The 14,735-nt window shown below is 42.4% G+C and overlaps 3 protein-coding genes across 3 annotated transcripts in view; all 3 read left to right on the top strand.

Annotated features, from left to right (window-relative positions):
• LOC139450555 (WW domain-containing oxidoreductase-like) overlaps positions 1-3,554 on the top strand; it is a 31,676-nt gene extending 28,122 nt beyond the window's left edge. The window contains exon 9 of the mRNA XM_071232313.1: positions 2,854-3,554. Coding sequence (XP_071088414.1) covers positions 2,854-2,857 — 4 coding nt within the window. The 3' untranslated portion in view covers positions 2,858-3,554. The remainder of the gene's footprint in view (positions 1-2,853) is intronic.
• Positions 3,547-6,104, top strand: LOC139453817 (trichohyalin-like). Its single transcript, XM_071235276.1, has 2 exons — positions 3,547-3,581; positions 4,292-6,104. The coding sequence occupies exons 1-2, from the start codon at positions 3,547-3,549 to the stop codon at positions 6,102-6,104; spliced, it is 1,848 nt and encodes a 615-aa protein (XP_071091377.1).
• Positions 6,105-6,737: 633 nt separating this feature from the next.
• LOC139453816 (putative per-hexamer repeat protein 5) lies at positions 6,738-7,802 on the top strand. Its single transcript, XM_071235275.1, has one exon. It carries the CDS (start codon positions 6,738-6,740, stop codon positions 7,800-7,802), a length of 1,065 nt encoding a protein of 354 aa, XP_071091376.1.
• The last annotated feature ends 6,933 nt before the right edge of the window (positions 7,803-14,735 follow it).

Here is a 14,735-nt window from a genome sequence, read left to right as displayed (position 1 = left end):
GACTCAACAGCCACCATGACAGGGGGGAGACTCAATAGCCACCATGACAGGGCAGAGACTTAACAGCCACCATGACACATAGGAGACTCAACAGCGACCATGACAGATAGGAGACTCAATAGCCAACATGACAGCTAGGAGACTCAACAGCCACCGTGACAGATAGGAGACTCAACAGCCACCATTACAGGGGGGGAGACTCAGTTGCCACAGTGATAGGGATGAGATAGCAGACTCAATAGACTAGGTTGGGAGATTCTAATATCAACACTCAGTAAGTGGTAATTATTCATCCTATAATAAATTTCTATGAATAACAGTGTGTTTCAATAATACAGTGATGTGTTTGCACCTTTTTAGCAACAGCTGCCATGTTAGCGTTATGCAATCTCCCCCCAGCTGTTGACCAGTGGCAGCAGTACACAGTCAATAAGTAGAGGTATTTGTCAGGCTGATCAATACTGTATACCCCTCCTTTCATAACATACCTATGCAGTTGACTTATCTGCCTACATCAATACCTCCTTTACAGCACTGCCATTATGAAGCAGTGTCCTTTTGTTGGTTGTGGAATATTTAATAAGAATGTTATTCTCAACTCCCCACCCCCTCTGAGAGAGACAGCTGTACCAAGGTCAAACATACAGGCTGACGGATTTCATTGAATTGTGTGAGTCTGTTTCTAAGACACTTATGCAAATCTAGCTGTGTCCCTCTCCAATGATGATAGATGTGTCCCTCCCTTGTGATAAGACTTATCTTTCACTAATGAAGAAAGCTGTGTCTCTCTAATGGCAAGGGATGTGTCTCTCCAAAATGATGACAGTTGTGTCTCTCCTTACAGACCAGAGATGTGTCTCCCTAATGAACAGAGCTGTGTCTCTCCAAAATGATGACAGTTGTGTCTCTCCCTAATGACCAGAGCTGTGTCTCTCCAAAATGATAACAGTTGTGTCTCTCCCTAATGACCAGAGCTGTGTCTCTCCAAAATGAAGACAGTTGTGTCTCTCTCTAATGACCAGAGCTGTGTCTCTCCAAAGTGATAACAGTTGTGTCTCTCCCCAATAACCAGAGCTGTGTCTCTTCAAAGTGATAACAGTTGTGTCTCTCCCTAATAACCAGAGCTGTGTCTCTCCAAAATGAAGACAGTTGTGTCTCTCCCTAATGACCAGAGCTGTGTTTCTCCAAAATCATGACAGTTGTGTCTCTCCCTAATGAACAGAGCTGTGTCTCTCCCTAATTACCAGAGCTGTGTCTCTCCAAAATGAAGACAGTTGTGTCTCTCTCTAAAGACCAGAGCTGTGTCTCTCCAAAATGAACACAATTGTGTCTCTCCTTACAGACCAGAGCTATGTCTCCCTAATGACAAGGGATGTGTCTCTCCAAAGTGATAACAGTTGTGTCTCTCCCCAATAACCAGAGCTGTGTCTCTCCAAAGTGATAACAGTTGTGTCTCTCCCTAATAACCAGAGCTGTGTCTCTCCAAAATGAAGACAGTTGTGTCTCTCCCTAATGACCAGAGCTGTGTCTCTCCAAAATGAACACAATTGTGTCTCTCCTTACAGACCAGAGCTATGTCTCCCTAATGACAAGGGATGTGTCTCTCCAAAATGATGACAGTTGTGTCTCTTCCTATTGACCAGAGCTGTGTCTTTCCAAAATGATGACAGTTGTGTCTCTCCCTAATGACCAGAGCTGTGTCTCTCCAAAATGATGACAGCTGTGTCTTTTCCTAATGATAAGAAATTGGCTCTCTCATTACAGACGAGAACTGTGTCTCTCCCTGTTGACATTCATACATTCATATTAGCTACAGAATACTACTTTCTTCCCCTTCACAGGGGAGCACAGGTGGCCCAGTAGTCTCAGGTGCCACAATTCTCTGTGCAGAGTTTCATACCTTGGGCACACCTGAAACCTATGATTGAGGGTTCAAATCTTGGTTTCACCCAATTGTTTCTTGTTTTTTCAGCACCGTACCATCTTCCTGAGGCAAAGGGAGTCAACTGACTGTAAAAGTCCAGTTTCCACCCTTGCCAAACTAGGCTGGAATTTCTGGGTTCGATCGTAGCGCCACCAGTGGCTTTTACATATTATGTCCTTTCTATGCCTCTCCTATGGACCAATCAGAATCCAATTCAAGACGATCTGATCGATAATCAAGATCTATATTGTAACAAAATGGGTGCATCAAATCACGCGAGCACCTTGATTAAAAACATGAAAGATTTGAAAATTATCTGTTGACAATGAGGTGGCAGTGCACATTCTTTGTAAATCCTGCAATCAACCGAAATCTGCATGATGGTTTACAAAACTGATTTTGATTTTGTTGTGCGATTTTGTTTGGACTATGCATAGACTCATTAGTCCAGCCAAAATGTAACTCCATAATACCAGCCTAGTTCTGCAAGGGTGGAAACTTGACTTTTATACTCTGTTAGTTCCCCTGCATTGGGAAGATGACACCATACTCATGCTCGTGGGTTTCCCCAAAGTAGAAATCGTCTGAGACCTGCATCACTTCGGACTCTCCTCCCACATTAAGCTGACATGCCATGATATAACGGGAATACTGTTAAAAGTGGCATTAAACCCAACTCACTCACTCACTCACTCACAGTGTCAGAAAGCAATGTTTTAAAGTTCACAATTTGTGAGCTGACTAAGTGTAGGCATGCACTGTGGCAAAAAAGCAGTCCACTCATTTAATTAAATTATGGACCAAATTGAACTAAACAACAGAAAACAATTTCTGACACTCATGAAGAATGATATTCCATAGGGAATCTAGGACCTCAATACTTTTTTATTTCTTCGAGAGTCATGAATTCCTTTCTGTTATCCTTTCAGGTGAGATTCAGACCAGAACTGAAAGTGACAACAGAGGGAGACAAGATGGCCGACACGGAACAAACGTGGCAAACACAGTGTTTGTTATATGTTCAGGACCTTCAAGCCAACAGTGACACAAAGGTGGGGTCATTTTCAAGAAGCTGATGGATCAAAGACAACGATCAGTCCCAGATGATTCTAGGACCACTGAACTATCACCAACTGTAGCTTGTTTTGTGGCTCGAATCAATAGGTACTCAACAAAATATTGCTGGATCAAATTCTTAAAATGCGTTGTCAATTTCTTTATTTGTGAATAAGAGATCTGTAAAACAACTGAAACAATTATTAATACCGTATTCAACGTAATAAGCGCCCCACTCTAATAAGCGCCCACGTCGTTATTTGCACCCCTTCCGATCAATCAATATACACAAGTCTTATTTATTGGTGTATAATACGTACTCATGTGTTATATGCACCCTTAATTATGGGCAATTGAATTCTGGAAAAATATATCTGTCGTGTGTAAACATTTCAGACTGTCAGCACGAAATTTACGATTTTTCAACTGTTTTTTTTTTCACCAAAATAATATTCTAATAAGAGCCCCCTATTTTTAATTTTGAGAGCGCCCTAGGCGCTTATTACGTCGAATATGGTATGTCGATTAACTGATTCAAGGGTAGAGAGCCAGTCTTGCAGCCTTGCATGTCGGCGTATCGGCGTATCGACTTCGAAGCTTTGTAACAAAGCTCATGACACCAGTACCATGTTCCAGTCAGGCTAATCTAGTAGAGTAAGGAAGAAGTCACACAATGCTATGGATGGGTATTGGATGTTAAAAGGGTACCACAATTTTTTGCAATGCACATATCACGATATATTGTATAATTCTTTTTTTATCATTCAGAAGTAATCTGATACATTGAGGTATGAACTGAAGTTCATATATGGAACAAAACAAGATGTTGGTACAACATAATGTTTACTCATTCACTAAATACACAGTCATCTTGGTGCCAGGACAAGTATTGTACATTTGACAAGTATATAACATTAGACACATGATAAACATCCCAATTTGAAATCACCCGACATATCACACATGAAAAAATGCTATTGTGATATGTACCGTGGACGGAATGACCCTCAGTTTACCTATATGCCGGATACACCTCACAGCCTTACACAGTGCTGTGGAATCCATGGAACATGCTTCATGATGTCGTATAAACATTGCCCCTATCTGGTGTGAATGTACCAGCAAGTTGAGCACTTTGACTGTTACAAGTGCATGTTGTGTTAAAATATGGGATTTGCATTTGAAACAATGCACAGGACTAAAAGCACTCGGGTTATGTGTCTTGCATCATAATTGACATACCTGTGGCAATGCTGAACTCTAGAATGATCACACTGGTACTGTGAGTTACCATTAACCACTACATGGCAGGGAGAGACTCAAGATACAAGGGACAGACTCAAGATACAAGGGAGAGACTCAAGATATAAGGGAGAGACTCAAGATACAAGGGACAGACTCAAGATACAAGGAGAGACTCAAGATACAAGGGACAGACTCCAGATACAAGGGAGAGACTCAAGATACAATGGAGAGACTCAAGATACAAGGGGGAGACTCAAGATATGACCAACAGACTCAAGATACAAGGGAGAGACTCAAGATACAAGGGAGAGACTCAAGATACAATGGAGAGACTCAAGATACAAGGGAGAGACTCAAGATACAAGGGAGAGACTCAAGATACAAGGGAGAGACTCAAGATACAAGGGACAGACTCAAGATACAAGGGACAGACTCAAGATACGAGCAACAGACTCAAGATACAAGGGACAGACTCAAGATACAATGGAGAGACTCAAGATACAAGGGAGAGACTCAAGATACAAGGAGAGACTCAAGATACAAGGGAGAGACTCAAGATACAAGGGACAGACTCAAGATACAAGGGACAGACTCAAGATACAAGGGACAGACTCAAGATACCTCAAGATACAAGGGAGAGACTCAAGATACAAGGGACAGACTCAAGATACAAGGGACAGACTCAAGATACAAGGGACAGACTCAAGATACGAGCAACAGACTCAAGATACAAGGGACAGACTCAAGATACAATGGAGAGACTCAAGATACAAGGGAGAGACTCAAGATACAAGGAGAGACTCAAGATACAATGGAGAGACTCAAGATACAAGGGACAGACTCAAGATACAAGGAGAGACTCAAGATACAATGGAGAGACTCAAGATACAATGGAGAGACTCAAGATTCAAGGGAGAGACTCAAGATACAAGGAGAGACTCAAGATACAATGGACAGACTCAAGATACAATGGACAGACTCAAGATACAAGGGAGAGACTCAAGATACAAGGGAGAGACTCAAGATACAAGGGAGATTTAAGATACAACAGACAGACTCAAGATACAACCGAGAGACTCAAGTTGCAAGGGAGAGACTCAAGATACAAGGGAGAGACTCAAGATACGAGCAACAGACTCAAGATACAAGGGAGAGACTCAAGATACAAGGGAGAGCCTTAAGATACAACGGACAGACTCAAGATACAAGGGAGAGACTCAAGATACGAGCAACAGACTCAAGATACAAGGAGAGACTCAAGATACAAGGAGAGACTCAAGATACAAGGGACAGACTCAAGATACAAGGGACAGACTCAAGATACAAGGGACAGACTCAAGATACAAGGGACATACTCAAGATACGATCAACAGACTCAAGATACAAGGAGAGACTCAAGATACAAGGAAGAGACTCAAGATACAAGGGACAGACTCAAGATACAAGGAGAGACTCAAGATACAAGGAGAGACTCAAGATACAAGGAGAGACTCAAGATACAAGGGACAGACTCAAGATACGAGCAACAGACTCAAGATACAAGGGACAGACTCAAGATACAAGGGAGAGACTCAAGATACAAGGGACAGACTCAAGATACAAGGGAGAGACTCAAGATACAAGGAGAGACTCAAGATACAAGGGAGAGACTCAAGATACAAGGAGAGACTCAAGATACAAGGAGAGACTCAAGATACAAGGGACAGACTCAAGATACGAGCAACAGACTCAAGATACAAGGGAGAGACTCAAGATACAAGGGAGAGACTCAAGATACAAGGCACAATCTCAGTACACCAGGCACAGACACAATATACAAGATACAAGACACAGAGACAAGATACAAGACACTGACACAAGATGCCAGACACAGACGTAAGATGCCAGGGACAGACACAGGATGCCAAACACAGACATAAGATACAAGGCACAATCTCAATACACCAGGCACAGACACAAGATACAAGACACAGATATAAGACAGAGACATAAGATGCCAGACACAGACTCAGGATGCCAGGGACAGACACAGGATACCAGAGACAGACACATGATGCCAGGGACAGACACAGGATCCCAGGGACAGACACAGGATACCAGACACAGACACATGATGCCAGACACAGACTCAGGATGCCAGACAAAGAAACAAGATGCAAGACACAGACACAAGATGCCAGGGACAGACACAGGATGCCAGGCACAGACACAGGATTCCAGGGACAGACACAGGATACCATGGACAGACACAGGGTGCCAGGGACAGACACAAGATGCCAGGGACAGACACAGACTCAGGATGCCAGACACAGATGCAAGACACAGACACAAGATGCCAGGCACAGACACAAGATGCCAGGCACAGACACAAGATGCCAGGCACAGACACAAGATGCCAGGTACAGACACAAGGTACCAGATACAGACACACAAAGCCAGGGACAGGCACAGGATGCCAGACACAGACACAAGATGCCATGAACAGACACAGGATGCCTGACTAAAACACAAGATGCCATGGACAGACACAAGGTACCAGGCACAGACACAAGATGCCAGTGCCAGACATGGGATACCAGAGACAGACACAGACACGAGATACCAGGCACAGACACAAGATGCCAGGCACAGACACAAGATGGCAGGGGCAGAAACAGGAAGCCAGACACAAGATGCCAGGCACAGACACAAGACGCCAGACACAGACACAAGATGCCAGACACAAGATGCCAGACACAGACACAAGATGCCAGGCACAGACTCAGTATGTCAGACAAAGACACAAGGTGCAAGACACAGACAGAAGATGCCAGGGACAGACACAGACTCAGGATGCCAGACACAGATACCAGGCACAGACACAAGATGCCAGGCACAGACACAAGATGCCAGGCACAGACACAAGATGCCAGGGACAGACACAGGATGCCAGACACAGACACAGGATTCCAGACACAGACACAAGATGCCAGACACAGACACAGGATGCCAGACACAGACACAAGATGCCAGGGACAGACACAGGATACCATGGACAGACACAGGATTCAAGACACAGACACAGGATTCAAGACACAGACACAAGATGCCAGACACAGACACAAGATTCCAGACAAAGACACAAGATGCAAGACACAGACACAGGATGCCAGGCACAGACAAGATGCCAGGCACAGACACAAGATGCCAGACACAGACACAGGATTACAGACACAGACACAGGATTACAGACACAGACACAGGATTACAGACACAGACACAAGATGCCAGGGACAGACACAGGATACCATGGACAGACACAGGATACCATGGACAGACACAAGGTACCAGACACAGGATGCCAGATACAGACACAGGATTCCAGACACAGACACAGGATGCCAGACACAGACACAAGATGCCAGGCACAGACACAAGATGCCAGACACAGACACAGGATGCCAGGCACAGACATGAGATGCCGGGGACAGACACGGGATGCCAGACGCAGACAATGGATGCCATGGACAGACACAGGATGCCAGACACAGACACAGGATGCCAGGGACAGATATTATATAGCAGCACACACAGGTGAAGGACAAGAGACAGTCAGAGCATGCAACATGCGGTATGTCAGATGCAGTACTCTGATACACACGTGAAAGCCGGTTGGTGTACTTGCACAGGATTCTGTGAGCCAACAAGTTATCAGACTCAGACTTCACTAGACACTATATCTTTGTATAGCATGTCTGAGTGGTACATATTGATTCTGATAAAAGCGTAAACAGTGTCATCTTCTACAACATGTGTGTGGCTCTGAATGATAACACTGCATTGCTATCTTCTAAGAGAACTGTAGACTTCCCATGAGAACACTTGGTGGATGCTGTCATTGACATCTGATGATTGATACCAGCAGAAATAGGGTTTGCTGATACATTCAAACACACAAGTGCACTCAGGAATATCAAAGGGCACCACTGGTTATAGTTTAATACAAGATAACTATGTGATAATTCACAAAGAACAATGAAGAGCGATGTGTGGTTTATTTCACGATAAAACATCGTTCTATCTTGAGATTCAAACATGAGCTCGCAACTTGATGATGTTGTATATTGAACATATCAACTGGTGTGATCTTTGAAAGTTTATAATCTGTCATTTTTTGGACCTGTGATATCCAACATTCACAACATGACATAACAATCATCATCAGCAGCAGCAACAGCCTCATATTAAATTTGTCGAGAAATATTGTGAAAATGAGATACGAGTGTGATGATATATTGTTTCAATGTGTGAGTTATTTTGACCATTTATACTTCAAAGGACCAGATATGATGAAAACATTTTGTCCCAAGAGATTTGAATAATTGGAGGAACTAGGAAAACTCCACCAATCATAATGAAAGTTATCCTATCTGTCATATGAATTAGCATTTGTTCATTTTGACACTTCCATGTTTTGGACTTTGTACTTAGTATGTTTGTTTCTATGTTTGTTTGTTTGTTGTTTAATGCCGCACTCAGCAATTTTCCAGCTATATGACGTCCATCTGTAAATAATCAAGTCTGGACCAGATAATCCAGTGATTGATATCATGAGCACCAATCCACGCAATTGGGATACGATGACATTACAAGTAAGGGAGCCTGACCACACGACCCCGTTAGTCGAATAATCAGAGCTGAAATTTGTCAAAAGAGTTAATTTCATAAGTGTTCAAGTAAGCATTTTCCTAAATTATTAACATGAACAAGTATTTGGCCCTAGCTGTTGCTCTTTGATGTAGATAAAGAAAGTGGAACTATGTTATTATCATATAGACATGTTGTGCCTTTGATCATGTGGGGGCAGTCGGGTAGCCTAGTGGTTAAAGCGTTCGCTCGTCACGCTGAAGACCCGGGTTCGATTCCCGACATGGGTACAATATGTGAAGCCTATTTCTGGTGTCCCCCGCCGTGATATTGCTGGAATATTGCTAAAAGCGGCGTAAAACCATACTCACTCACTTGATCATGTGGGAAGTAAAAGAATTGCAAGTGACCCAAAAAGTGTCACTTTTCCAGTGTGCCAAACGAGGGTCCTGCTTACCCAGGTCCAAATTTGCTGGAGATTCTTGGTGTCTTCAGCCATGGGAAGCTGTGTAGAGCATCAATAATTCAGTAGCCGAGGCAAACCTGTGAAAGTATATTGTCGGAAATGCTAGAAAAATGCTTTTCTGGCTTCATGTAATAAATATGAATCATACGTCTATGAAAATAGCATTATGAAGATTATGACCTCACACCAGCCCAAGCATTCTCACCGGTATTGAGATATGTACTACATTGTATTTGCTTCGAAAAATTAGAAGCATATTTAAAAGCTATGAGACTGGATGAGTATTGGAAGTTTTGTTTTTTTAATCAAGAAGTACGGTATTCTACGTAATAATCGCCCCTCTCTAATAAGCGCCCACGGCAATATTTGCTAATATATTGGCTAGTGATCAATCCCAGTTAGCACCCCTTCTGATTGGTCAATGTACAAAAGACTTATTTATTCGCATATAATATGCACTCGTGTGTTATATGCACCCTTAATTATGGGCAATTAAATTCTGGAAAAATATATCTGTCGTATATGAACATATCAGGCTGTCAGCATAAAGCACGAAATTTATCTTTCAACTCTGTTTTTTTTCTCCAAAATAATATTCTAATAAGAGCCCCCTTTTTCAAATTTTGAGAGCGCCCTGTGCGCTTATTACGTCGAATACGGTATGTGTTGTTCTACAAAAAAGTTCTTAAGCCAGCATCTGACTCAGCTGATGACGTCTCTGAATCTGTACTATCACCAAAAGGTATGAAGACTGATATCTACGCCATCATGTTGTCAGTACTGTCGTTATTTTTCAAGACTGTGATCTTCAGCCTTGTGCCATACCTCCAGCTATGGCTCCGTTGTTTAACCCCTTGACATGTCTCATTCTGAATGTGGAGTTGAACTTGGTCTGAAGTAGACATTGCAAGATGTCAGGGATTCCTACATGTCTGCCTCCAGGCTGCTCATGGTTGGCGCAACAGTATCTGGTTCCTGAACCTTGTGATAACAGGCATTATACCCGGTAGCTGAAATGGGTTGAGTTATCATTAAACAACCCGCATGTTATCAGAATTGAGCGGCTCACTGTAACTTGATAATGGTCTCATATTGCTTGACGGCGAGCCATTATCACACCCGTATGAAGGTGACGTCATATTGATGTTCAATAGTGATGTCATATCGTTTGTTCTGTGAAGTTGACATATTTGTAAAAGTGGGTCAGCGACGTTCCTTATGTGTTGATTGCAGTAAATGTTTCAAAACCGATAATGTTGTTTATTTTTATTTGATAAATAGAGGTTATCACGCGAGTGTGTTTGTGGATGGTAAATATCCTGCATTAGGAATAAACATTGTATTTAGCGAGCCTTGGCGAGCTAAATACATAGTGTTTATTCCTAATACAGGATATTTACCATCCCTAAACACACAAGCGTGATAACCTCTTTATCATATAATGTCATTCTTCAATTCTGTGCTTGAAAATCGCTTCCCCTCACTCACAAACATTACCTAAACATTGCGAGTTTTCCTGGAATGCGCGCATTAATATTTATTACGTCACAGGGTAGGTGATGTGTCAGTCGGACAGTGACAGTAGCCAATATAGTTCAAACTGAAATCTGTTTCTTATACAGTGGCGAAGCAACATATACCCAAAACAACAATTGTTTTAACTTGCCTTTCGCGACAATCCATCGGTCTGTCCGCTAGAGTAACTGCCCTTTGTCAAAGGGAAGCTACTCTAACCCTAGTCTATGAGACATCACGGCCAGTGATTGTTCACAGTCGGCCTGTTCTGTCCTAACATTAAGAAGTATAGTCAGATGTATACACAGCGCCAAAACGAAACAAGGTAACAATTCATACATATTTCGCCTAAACCCAACTATTTTTATTTGTGGAAAAGGTTTCAAGCCGCAGAGGTCTACAAGCACAGATATGGCTTCTGATCCCGCTCGGCTAGGCCTAGTGCCCTCGCACAATTGTTTCGAACTTATAAAATTCCTTAGTTACGTCGCAGTTCGACACTGACTTTCAGGAAATAAGACTGTTTTTTTAATAATTGTATCAATTATCCCTGTAGTTTATCCAGATTCACGATGGTTAATTCTGACTCGATCGCCGAATGACAAGTGCGACTCCCATGTTTGTTTATAAACACTGAAAGTAGTCCCTACTTGACCTTTGATATTTGCATCTCTATCTGCATATGACCCCAACGGATATCGTTTTTATCTGTTGGCTTTATCCTGCCGAGAAACCTACCCATTATATGATAACAAATTCTATCTGTTTTAGCTACAATAATGGTACCACTATTTTTCCGGGCATTATCATTTGCAGAAGCCCTCGGTCCTTTCAAAAGTTAATGGAAGACCCTGGGCTTCTACAATTGATAATGCCCTGAAAAATAGAGTTACCCTTATATTATCCTTGACAATGAAGATTGGTCAGTAGCTGATGTTTCAACCAGTTTATGAACACATCACCATGATTTCCTTAGGACAATTGCCTCGAAACCTAGCTCACATCCTTCAATAAGCCCCAGATCACATGTTCCGGTGTGCAAACCAAAGACATGAAGACCTTCAGCTGATGGTACTATGGATGCTTTTCGTCCATCTGATGGTAGAACCATGTAGTCAGTGGAATGACCTTAGCCCACTAGCACAAAGCGATTTTAGCGCTAAGATGATCGTAACTCCCATACTTTAACATAGGCTTATGATAGTCTTAGCCCTAAGATTGCTTTGTGCAGGTGGACCCAGGAAGCCCTGACTGGGAAAGTCATGACTGGTGCAAAGGTAAAGTGACCTCATAGACAGGATGGGAATATCTTTTCCTCAAAACTGCTCGGTCATCGCCACGTGCAGTGAATCAAAATCTCTTCTCATGGAGGACATTAGTTAACGTAATCCAGGACACATTAATTGTGTCTTTTATTTCTTCCCGAATTCGACTACAACCCGGGGGTACTTTCTGCTCCTAAAGCTTGTACGCTGTATGCCTTATGACCCCTGTATCAAAGCTGTCTAATATCCTTTTACGTCACGTTTTTTTGTGAGACAATTCCTACTTTCTTTGTTTTACGTATCATACCGAAGACTTATTGGTATGAAGGCCCCTGTAATACACGCTATTTAAACTAATAAATGGTTTCCACTATCTTTCTCAAGTGTAAAGAACGTGTACATTTCCTAGTAAAGACTCCATGTCATGTACCATGGCTATGGCTATGCAAGTGTAATGCAACATGCATCATGGGAGCAGTGTTGACAAAACAAACGCAGCGTCAATTTGTTATTTTCTGAGATGCATATCTACAATTGACCGCAATTGACTTATTTTCGGTGGATTAGATGTTTTATGAAGATAACATTATTATTATTATCGGTGTTGTTGTTGTTGTTGTTGTTGTTGTCCTAGGCGGATACAGAGGGGGGGTGCGCAGCCCCCCTTTTTTTTTCGAAAAAAATCTTTATTTCTGTATAAATTACCACCAAAGACAATAAATAGATCTTAATTGTGCACCCCCCCCCCCCCCCCCCTTTTCAAAAAAGCTGTATCCATCCTCCTATGGTTGTTGTTATAGCATTTGTCTTGCATTTCCAACAGTACTTTAGATGGTGACGACGAACAAGCAATGTGTGCTCAGGGTATTTATCCTAGTAGAATGGATACATAGTACGCTGGTCATGCAAAGTTACTATGCACACTCTTCAACCAGGTAAGCAGACCTTGTGGACCATGGAATCCAAACTCGCTCACTCACTCACTCAGAATAGGTCTTCAGCAACCCATGCTTGCCGTAAAAGGCGACTATGCTTGTAAAAGGCGACTAATGGGATCGGGTGGTCAGGCTCGCTGACTTGGTTGATGTATGTCATCGGTCCCAATTGCGTGGATTGATGCTCATGATGTCAAACACTGGATTGTCTGGTCAAGACTGGATTATTTACAGATCGCCGTCGCTGGAATATTGCTGAGTGCGGCGTAAAACAACACTCACTCATTCACTCACTCACTCACTCACTCACTCACTCACTCACTCACTCACTCACAACAAAGGTGAGGGACATGATCAGATGCAGCAACTAAACATCCCAATCATCCCAACTTTAATCATGTGATTACATCACAATTTTTAGTCGACACTAATGAGTATTTTCAACACCTCAAAGTTCAATGATTGATAAAGGTAAAGGATGTTATCTAAATTTTCCAAGATGTTTTAACATGTCAAGGAGAACTGCTACATATGGACTATCTATACATCTCTATGGAAAATCCCCATCCTCATCTGCAAAGTCAAGGTGACCATTTCTATCAAGAACTGCTTGCTATTCCTCCGTTATTGAGACCCATGAAGATTTGGGTAGAATAGGTCTTCAGCAACCCATGCTTGCTGTAAAGGGCGACTATGCTTGTCGTAAAAGGCGACTAACGGAATCGGGTGGTCAGGCTCGCTGACTTGGTTGATACATGTCATTGATTCCAATTGTGTGGATCGATGCTCATGATATCAATCACTGGATTGTCTGGTCCAGACTCGATTATTCACAGACCGCCGTCATATAGCTGGAATATTGCTGAGTGCGGCGTTAAACAACCAACCAACCAACCCACCTCCATTATTGAGGCCATGGCATGTTCAGATGTCCACTAACTTCAACATTGAAATAACATTCTACATTGGGGATAATTTTTACGACCGCTATTTTTAGTTTAGGCTTCAAAAAATGCATTGGTGATAATTATTTAATACTCATTGTTTTTGGAAAATATAATTTTAAGTTTATTTTAAGGTGAGGTGAGGTGAAATGGGCTTAAACGTCACGTCCAAGATTATTGCACTTATATAGCAACATGCATGCACGTACATGTGTGTGTGGCTGCTTGTACTAGTCCAGACTAATGCCGATTTATAGTGCTAGCACACTGAGGTACCATGCGGCAGTTTCACATGAATACCCCACTCAGACACAGTATACTGACTCCGAGCCAACCAGTCCTTGTTTTTGCCCCTTAACGCCAAGCGCCAGACAGGGTAACAACAAGTACCTTCTTCTTTGGGTTTGACGCAACCGGGGATCAAACCCCACACCTTCCGCTCTCCAGGCGGTCGCTCTACCATTAGACAATGGAGGTGGTCAAATTTTTTTTTAAATCTTACATTTGTCCCTTACTGTATTTAACAATGTATATAACAAATTATGAAATATTTGAGTCTTAGTGTTCATTTTTGATGCCAAGTTCAAAGGGATTATCCAGGATTCTAACCTAAGTGCCCCATGAGTGAGTGAGTGAGTATGGTTTTACGCCGATTTTAGCAATATCATGGCGGGGGACACCAGAAATGGGCTTCACACATTGTACCCATGTCGGGAATCAAACCTGGTCTTCAGCGTGACGAGCAAACGCTTTAACCAC

This window comes from Haliotis cracherodii, unplaced genomic scaffold (assembly GCF_022045235.1).
Source record: "Haliotis cracherodii isolate W230 unplaced genomic scaffold, xgHalCrac1.p SCAF_10, whole genome shotgun sequence".
NCBI lineage: Eukaryota > Metazoa > Mollusca > Gastropoda > Lepetellida > Haliotidae > Haliotis > Haliotis cracherodii.
The sequence above is the reverse complement of the archived record's forward strand: the minus strand, read 5'-3'. Positions and strand labels throughout refer to the sequence as shown.

Coding starts and splice junctions, on each gene's coding strand:
- LOC139453817 (XM_071235276.1), top strand. CDS start 3,547: ATGTCGGCGTATCGGCGTATCGACTTCGAAGCTTT. Junction 3,582..4,291: donor CGTATCGACTTCGAAGCTTT/GTAACAAAGCTC, acceptor ACTACATGGCAG/GGAGAGACTCAAGATACAAG.
- LOC139453816 (XM_071235275.1), top strand. CDS start 6,738: ATGCCATGGACAGACACAAGGTACCAGGCACAGACACAAGATGCCAGT.